This window comes from Oncorhynchus kisutch, linkage group LG30 (assembly GCF_002021735.2).
Source record: "Oncorhynchus kisutch isolate 150728-3 linkage group LG30, Okis_V2, whole genome shotgun sequence".
NCBI lineage: Eukaryota > Metazoa > Chordata > Actinopteri > Salmoniformes > Salmonidae > Oncorhynchus > Oncorhynchus kisutch.
The window spans coordinates 21,400,539-21,414,477 of NC_034203.2; the positions used below are offsets into that span (position 1 = coordinate 21,400,539).

At 41.5% G+C, this 13,939-nt stretch overlaps 3 protein-coding genes across 5 annotated transcripts in view; 2 read left to right on the forward strand and 1 right to left on the reverse strand.

Moving 5' to 3' along the window:
- LOC109874598 (dual specificity testis-specific protein kinase 2) overlaps positions 1–5,875 on the forward strand; it is a 35,180-nt gene extending 29,305 nt beyond the window's left edge. The window contains exons 9-12 of one of the 2 annotated variants that reach the window (XM_020466583.2): positions 643–726; positions 859–945; positions 1,123–1,261; positions 2,391–5,875. In XM_020466583.2, coding sequence (XP_020322172.1) covers positions 643–726; positions 859–945; positions 1,123–1,261; positions 2,391–3,334 — 1,254 coding nt within the window. In that variant the 3' untranslated portion in view covers positions 3,335–5,875. The remainder of the gene's footprint in view (positions 1–642; positions 727–858; positions 946–1,122; positions 1,262–2,390) is intronic. The other variant, XM_031809655.1, reaches the window with a different exon arrangement.
- On the reverse strand, positions 5,197–9,611 carry LOC109874905 (target of EGR1 protein 1). Its single transcript, XM_020466961.2, has 7 exons — positions 9,187–9,611; positions 9,033–9,073; positions 7,702–7,798; positions 7,452–7,610; positions 7,094–7,353; positions 6,849–7,011; positions 5,197–6,058 (listed from the first exon to the last, which is right to left on the reverse strand). The coding sequence occupies exons 1-7, from the start codon at positions 9,298–9,300 to the stop codon at positions 5,330–5,332; spliced, it is 1,563 nt and encodes a 520-aa protein (XP_020322550.1). The 5' UTR covers positions 9,301–9,611; the 3' UTR covers positions 5,197–5,329.
- Positions 9,612–9,822: 211 nt separating this feature from the next.
- LOC109875309 (THAP domain-containing protein 1-like) lies at positions 9,823–13,413 on the forward strand. Of its 2 annotated transcripts, none has more exons than XM_020467622.2 (4): positions 9,823–10,313; positions 10,538–10,691; positions 10,902–11,074; positions 11,296–13,413. In XM_020467622.2, exons 1-4 carry the CDS (start codon positions 10,164–10,166, stop codon positions 11,671–11,673), a joined length of 855 nt encoding a protein of 284 aa, XP_020323211.1. In that variant the 5' UTR covers positions 9,823–10,163; the 3' UTR covers positions 11,674–13,413. The 2 variants fall into 2 exon arrangements, with proteins under 2 accessions (XP_020323211.1, XP_020323210.1); XM_020467621.2 differs by having other exon boundaries at positions 9,825–10,313; positions 10,899–11,074.
- Positions 13,414–13,939: the final 526 nt, after the last annotated feature.

Below are 13,939 nucleotides of genomic sequence, written 5' to 3' on the forward strand. Positions count from 1 at the left end.
CCTCAGTAGCTTTCCATCTAAGTTGTCAATGCCAGGAGGTTTGTCATTTTTCATGGTTAACAATAATTTTTCCACCTCTTCCACAATAACTTTACAAAATTCAAACTTGCACTGCTTTTCTTTCATTATTTGTTTTTTATACATTAATATAATTACTCACTGTTTGTCGTGGGCATTTCCTGCCTAAGTTTTCCCACTTTGCCAATTAAATAATTGGCAACATCAAATGGTTTTGTGATGAATAAGCCATCTGATTCGTTGAAAAATGCTTTTGAATTTGTCTTTCTGCCCATAATTTAATTTAAAGTACTCAAGTTTTTTTCCATTCAATCTTTATATCATTGATCTTGGCTTCTAATAAAGATTCTTATTATTTTTGTTTTAGTCACATAATTTCTAAATTTGCAGTAAGTAAGCCATTCAGATGTACAGCCAGACTTACTCCTTTTGCCCCATCTCTTTCAACTATACAGTTTTTCAATTCCTCATCAATCCATGGAGCCTTAAGGTAGGTCCCTGATCTCTAACCCTTGACCTCTACTCTTGACAGGACTGGACAGGACTACTGGTCTGATATACATCAACCCCTCAAGCTAAGAACTCATCTCAAACGCCTGTCTCTCTGTTTTCTTCCGTTTCCAGGCAGATGTGTTCTCCTACGGTATTGTCCTCTGTGAGATTATTGCCCGAATACAGGCCGACCCAGATTACCTTCCTCGCACTGAAGTGAGTATTGCTCCATTTCCTCAGTCCTCCTCATCCCCTTGATACATCACATTACATAAGACCCATATCTGGGATTTAGTTGAAATGAATTTCCTGCCTGACCTCTCTCTCTCCCTACTCCCTCCATGATAGAACTTTGGCCTGGATTATCATGCCTTCCAGCACATGGTAGGAGACTGTCCTCCTGACTTCCTGCAGCTGGCCTTCAACTGCTGCAATGTAAGTAGGCCCTCAATCTCTGTTTTCCCAAAACACAACTGCTTCCAAATCTTTATTCCCTTGTGTGGAATAGAAACTAGAAACACAATCTGATCGAACAGTACCCCTGATCTTGTTTGACCTGGCTGCAGTATTCCCCCCCCCACTCCTCACCATGTCCGTGTCCACTTTCTCCAGATGGACCCCAAGCTGCGACCCTCGTTCCCTGAGCTGGTAAAGAGGCTGGAGGAGATCCTGTGTCGGCTAAAGGCCGAGGAGTCTGAACGAGAGAGGATCCCCCTCTGTGGGGACAACGATAAGAAAACCATCCCTAAAGGTGATGCCTCCAACCTCCTATCTAACCCCTACAGAAGCCTGACTGCCATGGCAGTGACTCTGTTTTATGGAATAGCATGATCAAACATCATTTTGAGGATAGCATATCATATGCACGATCAAAACCATAAACATCACCACCTAACAAACTCCATAAAACAACACAAACTGTGTAAAGATGCCCCTCAGCAATCCAATTCCCTTCAATGTACATTTCTACAGGCAATGAAAGCTTGCCTCGCATGCCTGCCATGTTAGCCCGCAGTCCTGCACCCCGCAGTCATTGACACCCAGTTTCCATGTAATAGCTGCACGGTGCAGACCAATGGTTTCTTGGAACCAGGAAGAAGCTGGTGTGCCTCCCAAATGGCACCCTATTCCCTTTTGTAGTGTAATACCTTTGACCACAACCCACACTATGTAGGGAATAGGGTGCCATTTTGGATGTACCCCAGGTCTACTCTAAATAGGTCCAGTGGCAAGCCAGGGATGTCCTTTCCCTCCCAAGCCCTGTCCCAAATAGTCCCCTCAGTCCTTTCCTCTACTTTTAATGATGCACAGTGTCTGCTTGCAGGTTCAAGTTGCCTTACAATTTAGCACGAGGTAAATCTCTAACCTCTTGAGTGTTTCGCAATCACCTGATTCTGTGAAGCAAAGAATAAGATACAGTACGGTTATTTGTTGTTAGGTGGAAATCACCATGTATCCTTTGAGTAGGTTGTAAATAATTTGTATTTTCTCAGATCCTATTTCAATTCTAATTTGGTTCAGGGGCCATTTGGAATGTTAGGGCATGGCTTTGTTTTTGTTTAGCTGGCTTTCATTCCTTGGCCAGTCATTCCCTCTTCACTGTTTGTTTACCTTCTGGATCTACTTTCTCTGAGGCTCAGTCCACTTTAGTATTTCTACTTTATCTTAATTATTTGCATGTATTTCACATAATGTTTTGCCCTATGCCATTCACTTCAATGTAAGAATTTGACTGTGCCTCGTTTATTTTTATATCTTTGCATATATTGCCCCCTGGTGGCTACATTGGGAACGAACACTTCAAAACAATTATGTGTTGTGTAGTAGAGATTTGACTTGTCTCGCTCTTTGTCTCTTTCTCTCTGTCTCTCTCTGTCCAGGTGACAAGGTCCAGGGGATTAAGAGGTTGAACCCGTTGGATCTGGAGGATGATAAGATGTCTCCCAAGTCACCTCGTCCTCGCCGCAACATCTGGCTGTCCCGCAGCCAGTCAGACATCTTCTCCCGCAAGCCCAGCCGGAAGGTCAATGTCCACGACCCCTACTACAACCCGGGCCCCAGGGCTGTACCAGGGGCCCGCAAGATCAACCCCTTCAATGCCCGCGAGGACCTGTGCGGAGGCAAGATCAAGTTCTTCGACGTGCCCAGCAAGTCTGTGTTCTCCCTGATGTTCGACCTGCACTCTCCCCAGGATAATGTGTTCTCCTCTGGGACCCAGATCCACTCTGGAGCCCACATCCACCCAGGTATGTGGCAGGAGACCTGGTTTACTGGCAGACAGTGCCGTTCTCTGCCCGCCTCCCCCCAGCTGGCCCTCTTGGATGGCTGCTGCCCCCTTTCTGCCACTGTCTCCAAGTGTGACCCGGCACAGCTGGGCCAAGAGGTCCGACAGAAGGTGCTCAGCGCCTGGGCCGGGAAATATGCTGTGATGGAGATCCCTCCATACTGTGGAGGGAAAGAAACAATGGAGGAGGAGAACAGAGTAGATGAGAGCGGGTCTCTCTCTCCCATGCCCAGTGACCGTACAGAGGCTATGGACTGCTCTAGCAGCCAAGGGAGTCCAGAGGAGGACAACGTCAAAGACAAACATGTCTGCTGCCCCATGCAGGCCCAGAATGGAGGCCCAGTGAAGGACAGTAGGAATGCTGTGTCTGAGGAGATGGAGGCTGAAGACCAGGAGGACATGCAGCTGCAGAGCACTCCCTGTCCAACTGTCACTATCAGCCCAGCCACAAACCAAGACCATCTGAATCCCATCATACTGGTTCCTTGTACGGCCCCACACTCCTCCACAGAACTGCCCTCTAAGTGTGACATCATCTAGGCCTTAAACAGGTCAAGGAGAAAGGGAGCCTTGTTGTGAACTCGTTTTTAACCTAGAGAGACACTCCTCAGATAGGAATGATGACGTGTGATGATGATCAATGCTCTGCATATATTCTTTATTTTTTAAAGATTTCTATTTAATATACTGAAAAATTTGTATTTTATTTCTTAAAAAGGCACCCCTAAACCAGGGGTCTCATAATTTGTTGAGGTTCTGTGTGTATGCTGGTTTTAAATCACTGCCTTCTCCTTGATATTCAATGGTATGGTGTTTATCTTCTGCCCCATGTGGAAATGTAGGAGAGTAGATGCATATGATATTAAAGTAACACTGCTAACACTTACCAGGGAGAAAGGGTTGAATTCTGAATGAAAAACAGCATACTCACTGTCTTTCCAACATTGAGACCCCCACCCCTACATCATCTTGATTAGTGGTATTTCTGTACTATACAATGGTGCCTGCCAGAAAGGAGAGCCAGACCATATCAAGGCTAGTAAAATTAGTGTGGTTCACCAGACTACAGAGGTCTCTTATGGAGACTAAACATAAATGGCTCTTAAATTTGCGGTAAAACCAAATACTGTTTGTGTAAATGTGCACGCCCACTGGAAATGGTTTGTATGTACCTTTTTAACATTTCTATGATTTAAGCGTTTGGTATAACCTGAGTGTCCAAACATTGGGAACTGCTGTTTCCATGACAGACTGACCAGTTGAAAGCTATGATGTCACCTGTTAAAGCCACTTCAGTATAGATGAAGGGGAGACCGGGTAAATAAGGATTTTTTAATTTTTAGACATGGCTTGTGTGTGTGTGTGTATCATTCAGAGTGTGAATGGACAAGACAAAATATTTAAGTGCCTTTGAACGGGGAATGGTAGTAATTGCCAGGTGTACCAGTTGAGTTTGAGTGAACTGCAACGCTGCTGGGTTTTTCACGCTCAACAGTTTCCCGTGTGTATCAGAATGGTCCACCACCCAAAGGACATCCAGCCAACTTGACACAACTATGGGAAGCATTGGAGTCAACATGGGCCAGCATCACTGTGGAAGGCTTTCGACACCTAGAGTCCATGCCCTGACAAACTGAGGTTGTTCTGAGGGCGGGGGGGGTTATTTTATGTCCGTCCTCCATCATGAAAAATTATGGCTTCATGATTGATATGTGTTGAAAACGTGTGGCTTGAATGTGGGATGACATGTTGAGGTGGGTCCTATTTTGGCCTTAAGTTGAAAGCTCTGTTGGGTATAAGGAACACTAGTTGGCATGGATGCATCTCTCACACACACACCAGTTGGCATGGATGGATCACTCACACACTTTGGTTCACTACTCTCTTGGCACATGTTTTGGTCTACTGAAATTTTCTTGTCTACCCACTTTAATAGGAAATTGCACTTGAAAGGAAAACATTTGAACTTTATCACAATTTCTATGCAATAAATGTAAACTGCATCAGGATAATTTTACATAGAGGATCTATTTTGATGTAAAAATCAATATTCCTTTTTAGGTCTTACTGTTTGAGGTGTGTGTGTGGATGCCATGGTGTGATGGAGATGTTAACTATCCTTTGTTTTTTCCTCTGTCTTGGCTGATGTATGAACATGTAACAGGATCTTTCAGGCAAAGCTGAAGAGCTTACAATTCAATCGTTTTTTACATTGATAAAGAACATGTCCGCAATCGTTTTTTAAAATAAATTGTTAACTTTAGCTTCTTATGCTTATTTCAGTGTGATCCTATGAACATAGTCATACCGAGTGCACTACAGGCTGATGGGGACTAGTGTGAAATCGGCTCACTTTTCCTGCCAAACCTCACCTCAAGTTGTTTAAGACACAAATGACCATGTTTGTCATAACCAAGGAAAAGCCTTTTTATTGAAACCTAATACTGTATCAACAAACATTTAAGATGTGCAACAGCATGTCTAACTAAAAAGGCTTTATTATAAACGAGGAATACATTTGGTTCCATTGAATGTTTATACAGTTCCCTCTGCTTTGCTTGCCACACTGCTAGAAAAGCTTTTTCCCCACACAATGTCCATCTTGTGTATGTGAGCCTTTGAGGACTTGGAGAAGGTGCTCTTGACAATATGCATCGGGACAGATTTGCCACTGAGGTAAACTTTGTTCAGGCACTCAGGGAGCCAGGACTCTGAACACGGTGGCTCACCCACTCTCCCTGTCAGAGTGGCGGCATAGGAGAAGATGTAGCCGGTCATGAATGCATCGAACCCTGCCCGGTGGGAACCTCCTTCCAGCTTCTTCCTCTTGGACTTTTCTTTCTTCACTGCATCAGATGTGGCCAGAGGCTGTGGTTCTGACACATCATTGCCTTCCACCTTTTCTTTGTCAGTCTTAATTTCTTCATCTGCAGACACAGCCTGTGGCTCTGCGACTCCGTTGCCTTCCTCTACCTTCTCGGTTATCATTTTCTCACTGCTCTCTGACCCCTGTACCGGAGTCCCATCTACCTGCTCTGTGTCAGGGATCACCTGGTCCGGGCCCTGCTCTCCATCCTTCAGCTCCATATGGGCCTGTTTATTCTCGGAGGCACCTTCAAAGTCCACGTTTCCCTGAGAAGAGTTTTTTCTTTTCCTCTTCCGTTTCTTTTTCTTTTCCACCTGGTTTTTTTCATCGTGCTGGATGATGAGGTCAGTGTCATGTGACAAGGGACACTGTGACCCATTGGGGCACCAACCGTAAGCCTGCAAAATACAGAATGTTAAGTTAACAAAATAGAGAACTTGGACTTATTTGTATGGCAGCACAGCCCCTGAAGTGACTTATCAACTGAATAAAAGCTTTCTCTTATCTTGCCAACCCACATTGTCACACCTGAGAAGCAGAGGTTCTGTTGTCTTTACAGGTCTGATATCTGATTGGAGGTTAACTTTTGAATCCAAACAGCTTGGATGCTTATAAAAGGGTCTTTCACTTTTTTGTTCCTTAACTGATGTGCTGCGATACCTACACTTTCCCATGAGCCATGGTGCACCTCTCACTCAACATGCTTTGTAACTTAGGCTTTGCTTTGTATGTGAACCCATCCAAGTTATTAAATAATACTTGCTTGATATTCGCTCCTCATTACCATTCCTTGATTTTAGTCGGCCAAATGCATAATACTTGGGTGCACAAGGTTTACATAGTGTCTTGCATATGGCTAGTTATCTTATGTAGGCTATTAATTAATTAATTGAATGGGTTAATTGCTTAGTCTTATTACGAGTTGCATGTGTAAAAAATAAAATACTTAAATATTACCCCATTGCACGTGTGTCAGCTGAAGTGTAACAGGGTCATAATGCAGGGTCAAGACACTGCATTGTTCAGATTCAGTTTTATTATCATTAGAAAAATTGAATGGTTATGCAATAACTAGTGTATAACCAGAGTCCATGAAGTGCCCCAGTTCTGATCATTATGGCACACATTTTTTGGGATCCTTTAAAACAATCTGGGGATGCCTACAAGTTTAAGAAGTGATGTACTTACAGAGAAACGCTGGCAGACATTCAGCGGTCCCTCCAGGCTAGACCCGGCCAGGCAGGGCCTGAAGTCCACATAGCTGGACAGGTGGCCTGAGTATTTGCAGAACTCCAGGAACAGATGGTGCCCATTACCACCAACCTCAAGAGACTTGCTGTTGTCTAATTTACTGTGGGGAAAAAGAGCACCAAAAATACTAACTACTTCCTTGAATGTGTAGTATGGGTATGTGTCATGTTTAGTTTACTAACCATTTCTTGTAGGCATACTCCAGGTAAGAGGCAGCAAATCGCAGCTCATACTCTGTGGCGTACTTGGTGTCATATATCCCAGCTGGGAACATCTGGGACAGGTCAGCAGTGAAAGTGCCAAGTTTATCTGGCAGTTGGGCATAGAAGCACTGATACAGGAACACCATGTCGATCAAGCCATTGTGTAGCACCAATGGCTTGCGAGCACGCAGGAGTTCCACAAACAGCATCCGCATGTTTATTCCATGGGAATCCCCTCCCTGGATACAAGAAAGGAACAGAACTCTGGATCACTTCACCACTTAAATGTAAAAATAAGGAATAGTCCAGGATCTAAGACGGATCACAACTTTCTCACCTTGTCATTGCCCTTGAGATAAGGGACACCCTCAGCATATTGTTTGTTGAAGTCAAATCCATGTTGCACCAGGAACTGCACAGATTGTGGTTCAATTACATACTCCTCACTGCAGAGCAACGTCAGGTTGTACACCTGAACAAGGTACGTATCATCATCCTGCAAAGAGATATAATACATCAAATAAAATAAAAAGTAACATTTTATGTTAAGCTTTCTGAATGTCAGAATGTGCAAAGGATACATTTACCTTGTTTTCAAGTTTCTTAAAGCAAGCAAACCCAAGGGAGAGAATGGAGCGTGTGCGAGCTGCATTGCATATGGCTTTGTAACGGTCCTCTATGCATCTTCAAATTAAAACAGAGATCTAATGTAAAACTTGAGATAGCATTGTGAAAGTACATTGGATAAACCCAATTGAATTAAATCCCTTTTTGACCGCATCCCTTTAGACTTAAACAAAACTTTCCATACATGTTTGCCTGTGGAAGAAGTGGTCAGAAAGTGCATTTTTGGTCCTGAATGACAAAACATTTAGGAGATAGAGGTGGTCAAGGTTGACCCATTTTACATACCCCACCATACCATGAGACATCCATGTCTTTCTTCATCACCGGAAAAGATAAACGGTTGAGTTTGATCATTTAATCAAAATAGTATCAAATGTTATTTGCATATGTTTAGATCCTATTTCACATCGGAAGTTTTTGTGTTGTGCCCGCCCTCAGCTGGGACAGCATGCTCTTGAATACAGGGTGGCTGTCATTTCAATCCTAGAAATACATTTCATAGAATGGACCTATCCCTTCAGACCACAGCAACTTAGCTGGTATACCATCGAAATGTTAATTTAATTGAAATTTGAACATCTAATTAGTACAACAAAGATCACCCTCACTGTCGAATATCAACTTAAATCATGTATTTTCTATTATCTATATTTCAAAGGGTTTCCTATGGAGGTTTGATAGTATAATTTAAAGGAACAGATATGCCCATTCAAGTAAACATTCTCTGATGTATGGACCTCCATCTTTGTAGTACCATTTTAAAGTTGACATTTCAATGTTATTCCCATTTTAGGTCATTTATCAGCCAAAACATGACACCCACCCTGTATCCAAGAGCATGTTGTGTCTGAACTGATAGCGGACACAATAAAAACCCTTCGATGATGTCAAATAGGGTATAAGCTACAACATATGCAAATAAAGAAAAATAGGAATGTACATGTCTTTTGTAAATAGACTTGAAGTTAATGAAAAAAGAAAATACTTATAGAAAATAGTTTGACAACCCTGTGTATAAGCTTTTAAATTATATCAATCTCAGCCTATTGAAAATATGGATGTCTCATGGTATGGTATGCAAAATGGGTCAACTTTGAGCACCTTTATCTCTTGAATGTGTTGGCACTCAGGTCCAGAGTCGCTTTCTAAAAACTTCTACAATTGGCAAAATGCATGGGAGGTTTCGTTTAAATCAAAAGGGGTTCTGTCAAAAAGTGACTGAATTCAAATGGATTTACCCCATTTAGCTACATTAAATAATGAAGAAAAACCCAGACTCAACCATACTCACTCTGCCAGCAGAGCTTTTCTGCTTCCAAGCCCACTCAATTCCTGAAACAAAACATGCAGACATTATATGACATTAGTGTCAATGGGCTTACAGAGACGTAAAACCATCAATGTACCCACAGCTGTTTGTCTGCAAAGCTCGCTGTAACACTTACTGTATCCAGTGCAATGAAGGAGGCTGTCTTGATTGCAAGGACCATAGCAGGCCACAGTTCTTTGAAATTATCATTTTGCACATCAATAACAGGGACTATCATGGAGGATGTCATAGCTAACTGGTTAATATATGGAACACAACCAAAATGTTTAACTCAGTGTAAGCTAGTTAGCTAACTGAACACGGGGAGTGATTAGACTTATTGAATGATCAGGGAGCTCATTGCAGGAGGTTTTCGGTTGTCCAATGAAAGCTTCCTGTTCACTACTATGCGTTATTCTTCGTTTGTTGAGAAACGAATCAATGCAATCCGACAATCGTTTTCAGGGAGGAAGACCCAAATTCTTGGCAAGAATTAAGCGCAGCTGTAAACATCCAACCAACGTGGTCTGAATGGGTCCTTACAGATTGTACACCAGCAACACACAAAGGACCCCAGTTGGAGTGGACAAAGTTTTCCAATTGAAAATGTTAAACATTCGTTTTTACCATCCTATAACCATCCTTTCAATATGGGGACGATGTTGACTAAATATATATTGTATATTTTGTTAGTCTGCATAAATCGAATTTTAATGGAGGATACTTTATAGTTCTCTGGAAGAAATATTTGAAACATGCAGTCACATGGGCAGCTTAAACCCGTGACGTTATCAAACAACCGTTGAGGGCAGGTGCGCCATTTTGGCTCAAACAAAGTCGGAAATTATTTACTTTGCAATTTCATATGATTTGGCATGCTAACATCGCTTAATACTTTTGTGAACCTTTGTGATGATAAAATATCTTATGTGAGCTCATGGTTCAACCATGTTCTATTTAGTTGTGTTTCCTATGAGTACAAGTGTAAAGTTCTGGTAGCCTTCGCTAGCTACAAGCTAGCTCTGTTGTTTGATTGGAATGCAAGTAACTGGGGCTATAGTTCGCTTGCTAGCTAGCTGCATGCAGCAGTTTTGACTTGTTAGCGCGATAGGTATGGGTGGGTGTTCCGCTCCAAATTGCTCAAACTCAACAACCATTGGGAAGCAACTATTTCGTTTTCCAAAAGAGCCTATACGCAAGAATAAATGGCTTGTAAACTGCCGGCGTAATTTTGTACCAACTCCACATTCCAGACTGTGCCAGGCAAGTTTATGGGTGACTAATGTTAACCTTTACTGGCTAGCTAACGTTAGCTAGTTTGGTCCACCAGTCAAGAATTCCCAACTCCAAATTAGAACAAAACATGTTGACATGTTTGTCTATACTTTGAATATAATAACTTATTTGATTCAGTGCAATATATAATGCACCAAGAGAAAATACATCGATATTTAGCCAGCTAATCCTACAGCTATGTCTTCTTGCAGGACCATTTTGAGCTGAGTCAGTTTGAAGAAATAGCCAGGTCGCCAGCAGGGGGAAAGAAGCTGAAACCAAACGCTATCCCCACTCTTTTCAGTGTGCAAAATCCACCTTATCCCATCACCCCACAGATAGTGCTACCTTTCAAACCAGAGCCAGGTAACTACTTTTTTCTTTATTTCTCAAAATCACAACATCTGTCAAAATAGATATTGACACATTATCAGATTGTTGAATACTGGTAGGCCTAATGCAAATGTTGGTCCAGTTGTGCAAACAACTTTTTTTAAAACTGTTAGTTTCTGATTGTAACAGTGGATCAAGTGAGTGATTCAGATGTGTTGTTAATGTTCTCTGTATACCTAGTAGAGAGAGATCTGAATGTGGGGGATCATGGCTATGCACGGCGGCAACCAACTCTGGGCATGGAGGAAGATGCTGATGAACTACACAAGGCAGAGGAACGTCCCTGCACCCATTGTCAACCTTACAAAACCCTGCTGGAACAAGAAATGCAACACACTGCCAGACTTCAGAAAGAGGTTTGTTGGTAGCTCCCTTTTCCCAACTAATTTCAAACGATTGCCTCATATTTCCTAAAACATCTTTCTCTAGTCAAATCTTTTCAGTGTAAATTATGTTATGTGAAATTATACAATGGACCCTTTACGCTTTCAGTCATTAGAATTTTCTCACAGAAGAACAACGTAGCATTTTGTGAGAATCTTGGAAAAGATAACACCTCCTCCTCACTTGTGTGCAGGCTGAGGAAATGAAGAAGAGGATGTTCAAACTGGACAGAATAGAGAGGGGCCTCCAGACATTTTTGTATGAAGACCAGATCCGTGCCCTGACCCTGACCAAGCGTTCCCGGAGAGCTGTGTGGTCCCACGAGACAGTGCTGAAGGCTCGTAAAATCCGATGTGCAGTCGGTGCCAAGGGTTATGAATTCCTTCGGGAGTTAGGCTACCCTTTGCCCTCTTATAGAACTTTATGCAACCGCCTAGAGGAAAAAATCATGGTGACGACAGCCATGGGCTGTGATGAGCTTGCAGAGCTTGGTCTAGGAATCATATCTACATGTGACAGTCCAGAGGGAGATGGGGACAATGAGGAGGCTTTCATTGGGGTGATGTCATGACTCATGAATGAGAGATTTTTGATCAATTTGTTTAACTATGTGTTTCATTTTGAAGAATGCAATGCAAAATGACAGGACAGTATAACAGAGACTGACGACAGCTAGTAGCCCTATGCGGTGAAGAACATGTGGAAGCATATGTACAATGGGAGATGTTAGTGTTAAAGCGTTCTTGCTTCTGGACTTGGTTTCACATAAAAGCTTTTTTTTTTTGAATGGTTTACTCATGCTAAAGAATTTGGTGTTTTATTTTGGGAATGAAACATAAGCTCCTTCAAAACAATAAAGAGCAGCAGTCATCTGCCTTAAAGCGGCAATCGGCAGTAGAAACAATAACAAAGCGTCCTCCCCACCCCTGGCTCAGTAAAAAGCTGAGCGTTGGGGCTGGAGAAATTTAATCACTCTCAAATTCATAGACCTATAGATGCAAGGATTGACCATCCATGTTATCAAAATTATAGTTTTAACAATGTTTTGAGGCTATATAGTGTTTGTTACATTTTCTTTGTCTACAAACATTGGAGTAACCAAGCTTATATTTGGAGATCTAATGGGATTTGACAGTTGAACTAAGTTCATGAGACATAAGTTATATTCTTCAAGAATCAATGAGTACACATAATTAATTTCTAAGTCCAAAAATGGATGTAGCAACTGCTGATTGCGCCTTTAAGTTTTGAAGCTGCAATTTCAAATCACCTTTGTGCTCAATGTGAGGTCATAATTCAGAAGCTACGCTAAATAATTTGTTGTGCAAATTTTTTCTTCAGAATGTTTGACAAATGCAAAGGAAGAGCAGAATTTTTATCCCTGTTTGCAGAGTTTTTAGTTGCTCTTCATTGTCACTTATGTTAAGTGGACAAATTGGAGGATTCGTTTGTATTTTGTAATGGGAATCTGTTTAGCTGCATTTGGAAACTGCAATGCAGTATGCAGCCTTTGGAGAACTTAGGCTGAATAACCTGAGGCTTCTTTTGTTACGATCACTAATGGGATATTAGCCAGCAAGCAGAACCACTGGGTGGGAGGAGGGTTGTAGAAAACACTAAAGAGGCAGGAGAGTATGCAGTACCCTGATCAAAACAATGGTACTGTAAAATAATAAAGAAATCTATCTAGTAGGGCTGGGAATTGCCAGGGATCTCATGATACAATATTATCACAGTACTTTGGTGCCGATTCGATGTTTGGTATTTTATTCGAATCCCCTTAGCTGTTGCAGCAGATACTCTTCCTGGGGTCAACACAAAACATGAAATGTGAAATAATACAGAACATTAATAGACACAAAAAAAATGCATACGTAGCCTACATGTCAATACATACACACAAACCCTCTAGGTCAAACAGGGTAGAGGTGCTGCTTTATCTGGGTTTTTCTTTTAGATTTGCTGTTCATTTGAGCAATATGAGATGGAACGGAGCTCCATGCAATAATGGCTCTATATAATACTGTACGCTTTCTTGAATTCATTCAAGATTTGGACACTGAAAAGACCCCTGGTGGCATGTCTGGTGAGGTAAGTGTGTGTCAGAACTGTCTGTAAGTTGACTTTGCAAACAATTTGGGATTTTTAACACATCAATGTTTCTTATAAAAAGAAGTGATGCATTCAGTCTCCTCAACTCTTAGTCAAGTGTTCCAAACATATCACTCATATGTCTTCTGCAAAGGGACAAGAAAGAGACTTGAGAAAACAAGTTTTGATCAGTCATGGAAATAAAAGTGCTGAAAACAAATTGGCTCCCTGTTTAAAAAGAAGATGGAGAACAAGCTATGAATAAGAAATACTAGAGTTTTGGTGCAGGTACAGTCAACCAGCGCAAATATAGTACTGCAATATTGTCAAAATGATACATCGTCAAAAAAATACACCAATATGTAAAAAATTTTTTTTTTTATCACTACTATCAAGTAGGCTGCCTATGTTTGTAGCTTTTGTTTTTTGTGATGTTGAAGTGTTCACTTTTATCAACAGTGTGAAACATTGTTTTGCAAAGGAGACCATACCTTACTCATAGTACTATAACTATACTGAACAAAAATATAAATGCAACATGTAAAGTGTTGGTCCCATGTTTCATGAGATGAAATTAAAGATCCCAGAAATTTTCCATATGCACAAAAAGCTTCCTCTCAAATTTTGTGCACAAATTTGTTTAGATCTGTGTTATTGAGCATTTCTCCTTTGTCAAGATAATCCACCCACCTGACATGTGTGACATCAAGAAGCTGATTAAACAGCATGATCATTACACAGGTGCA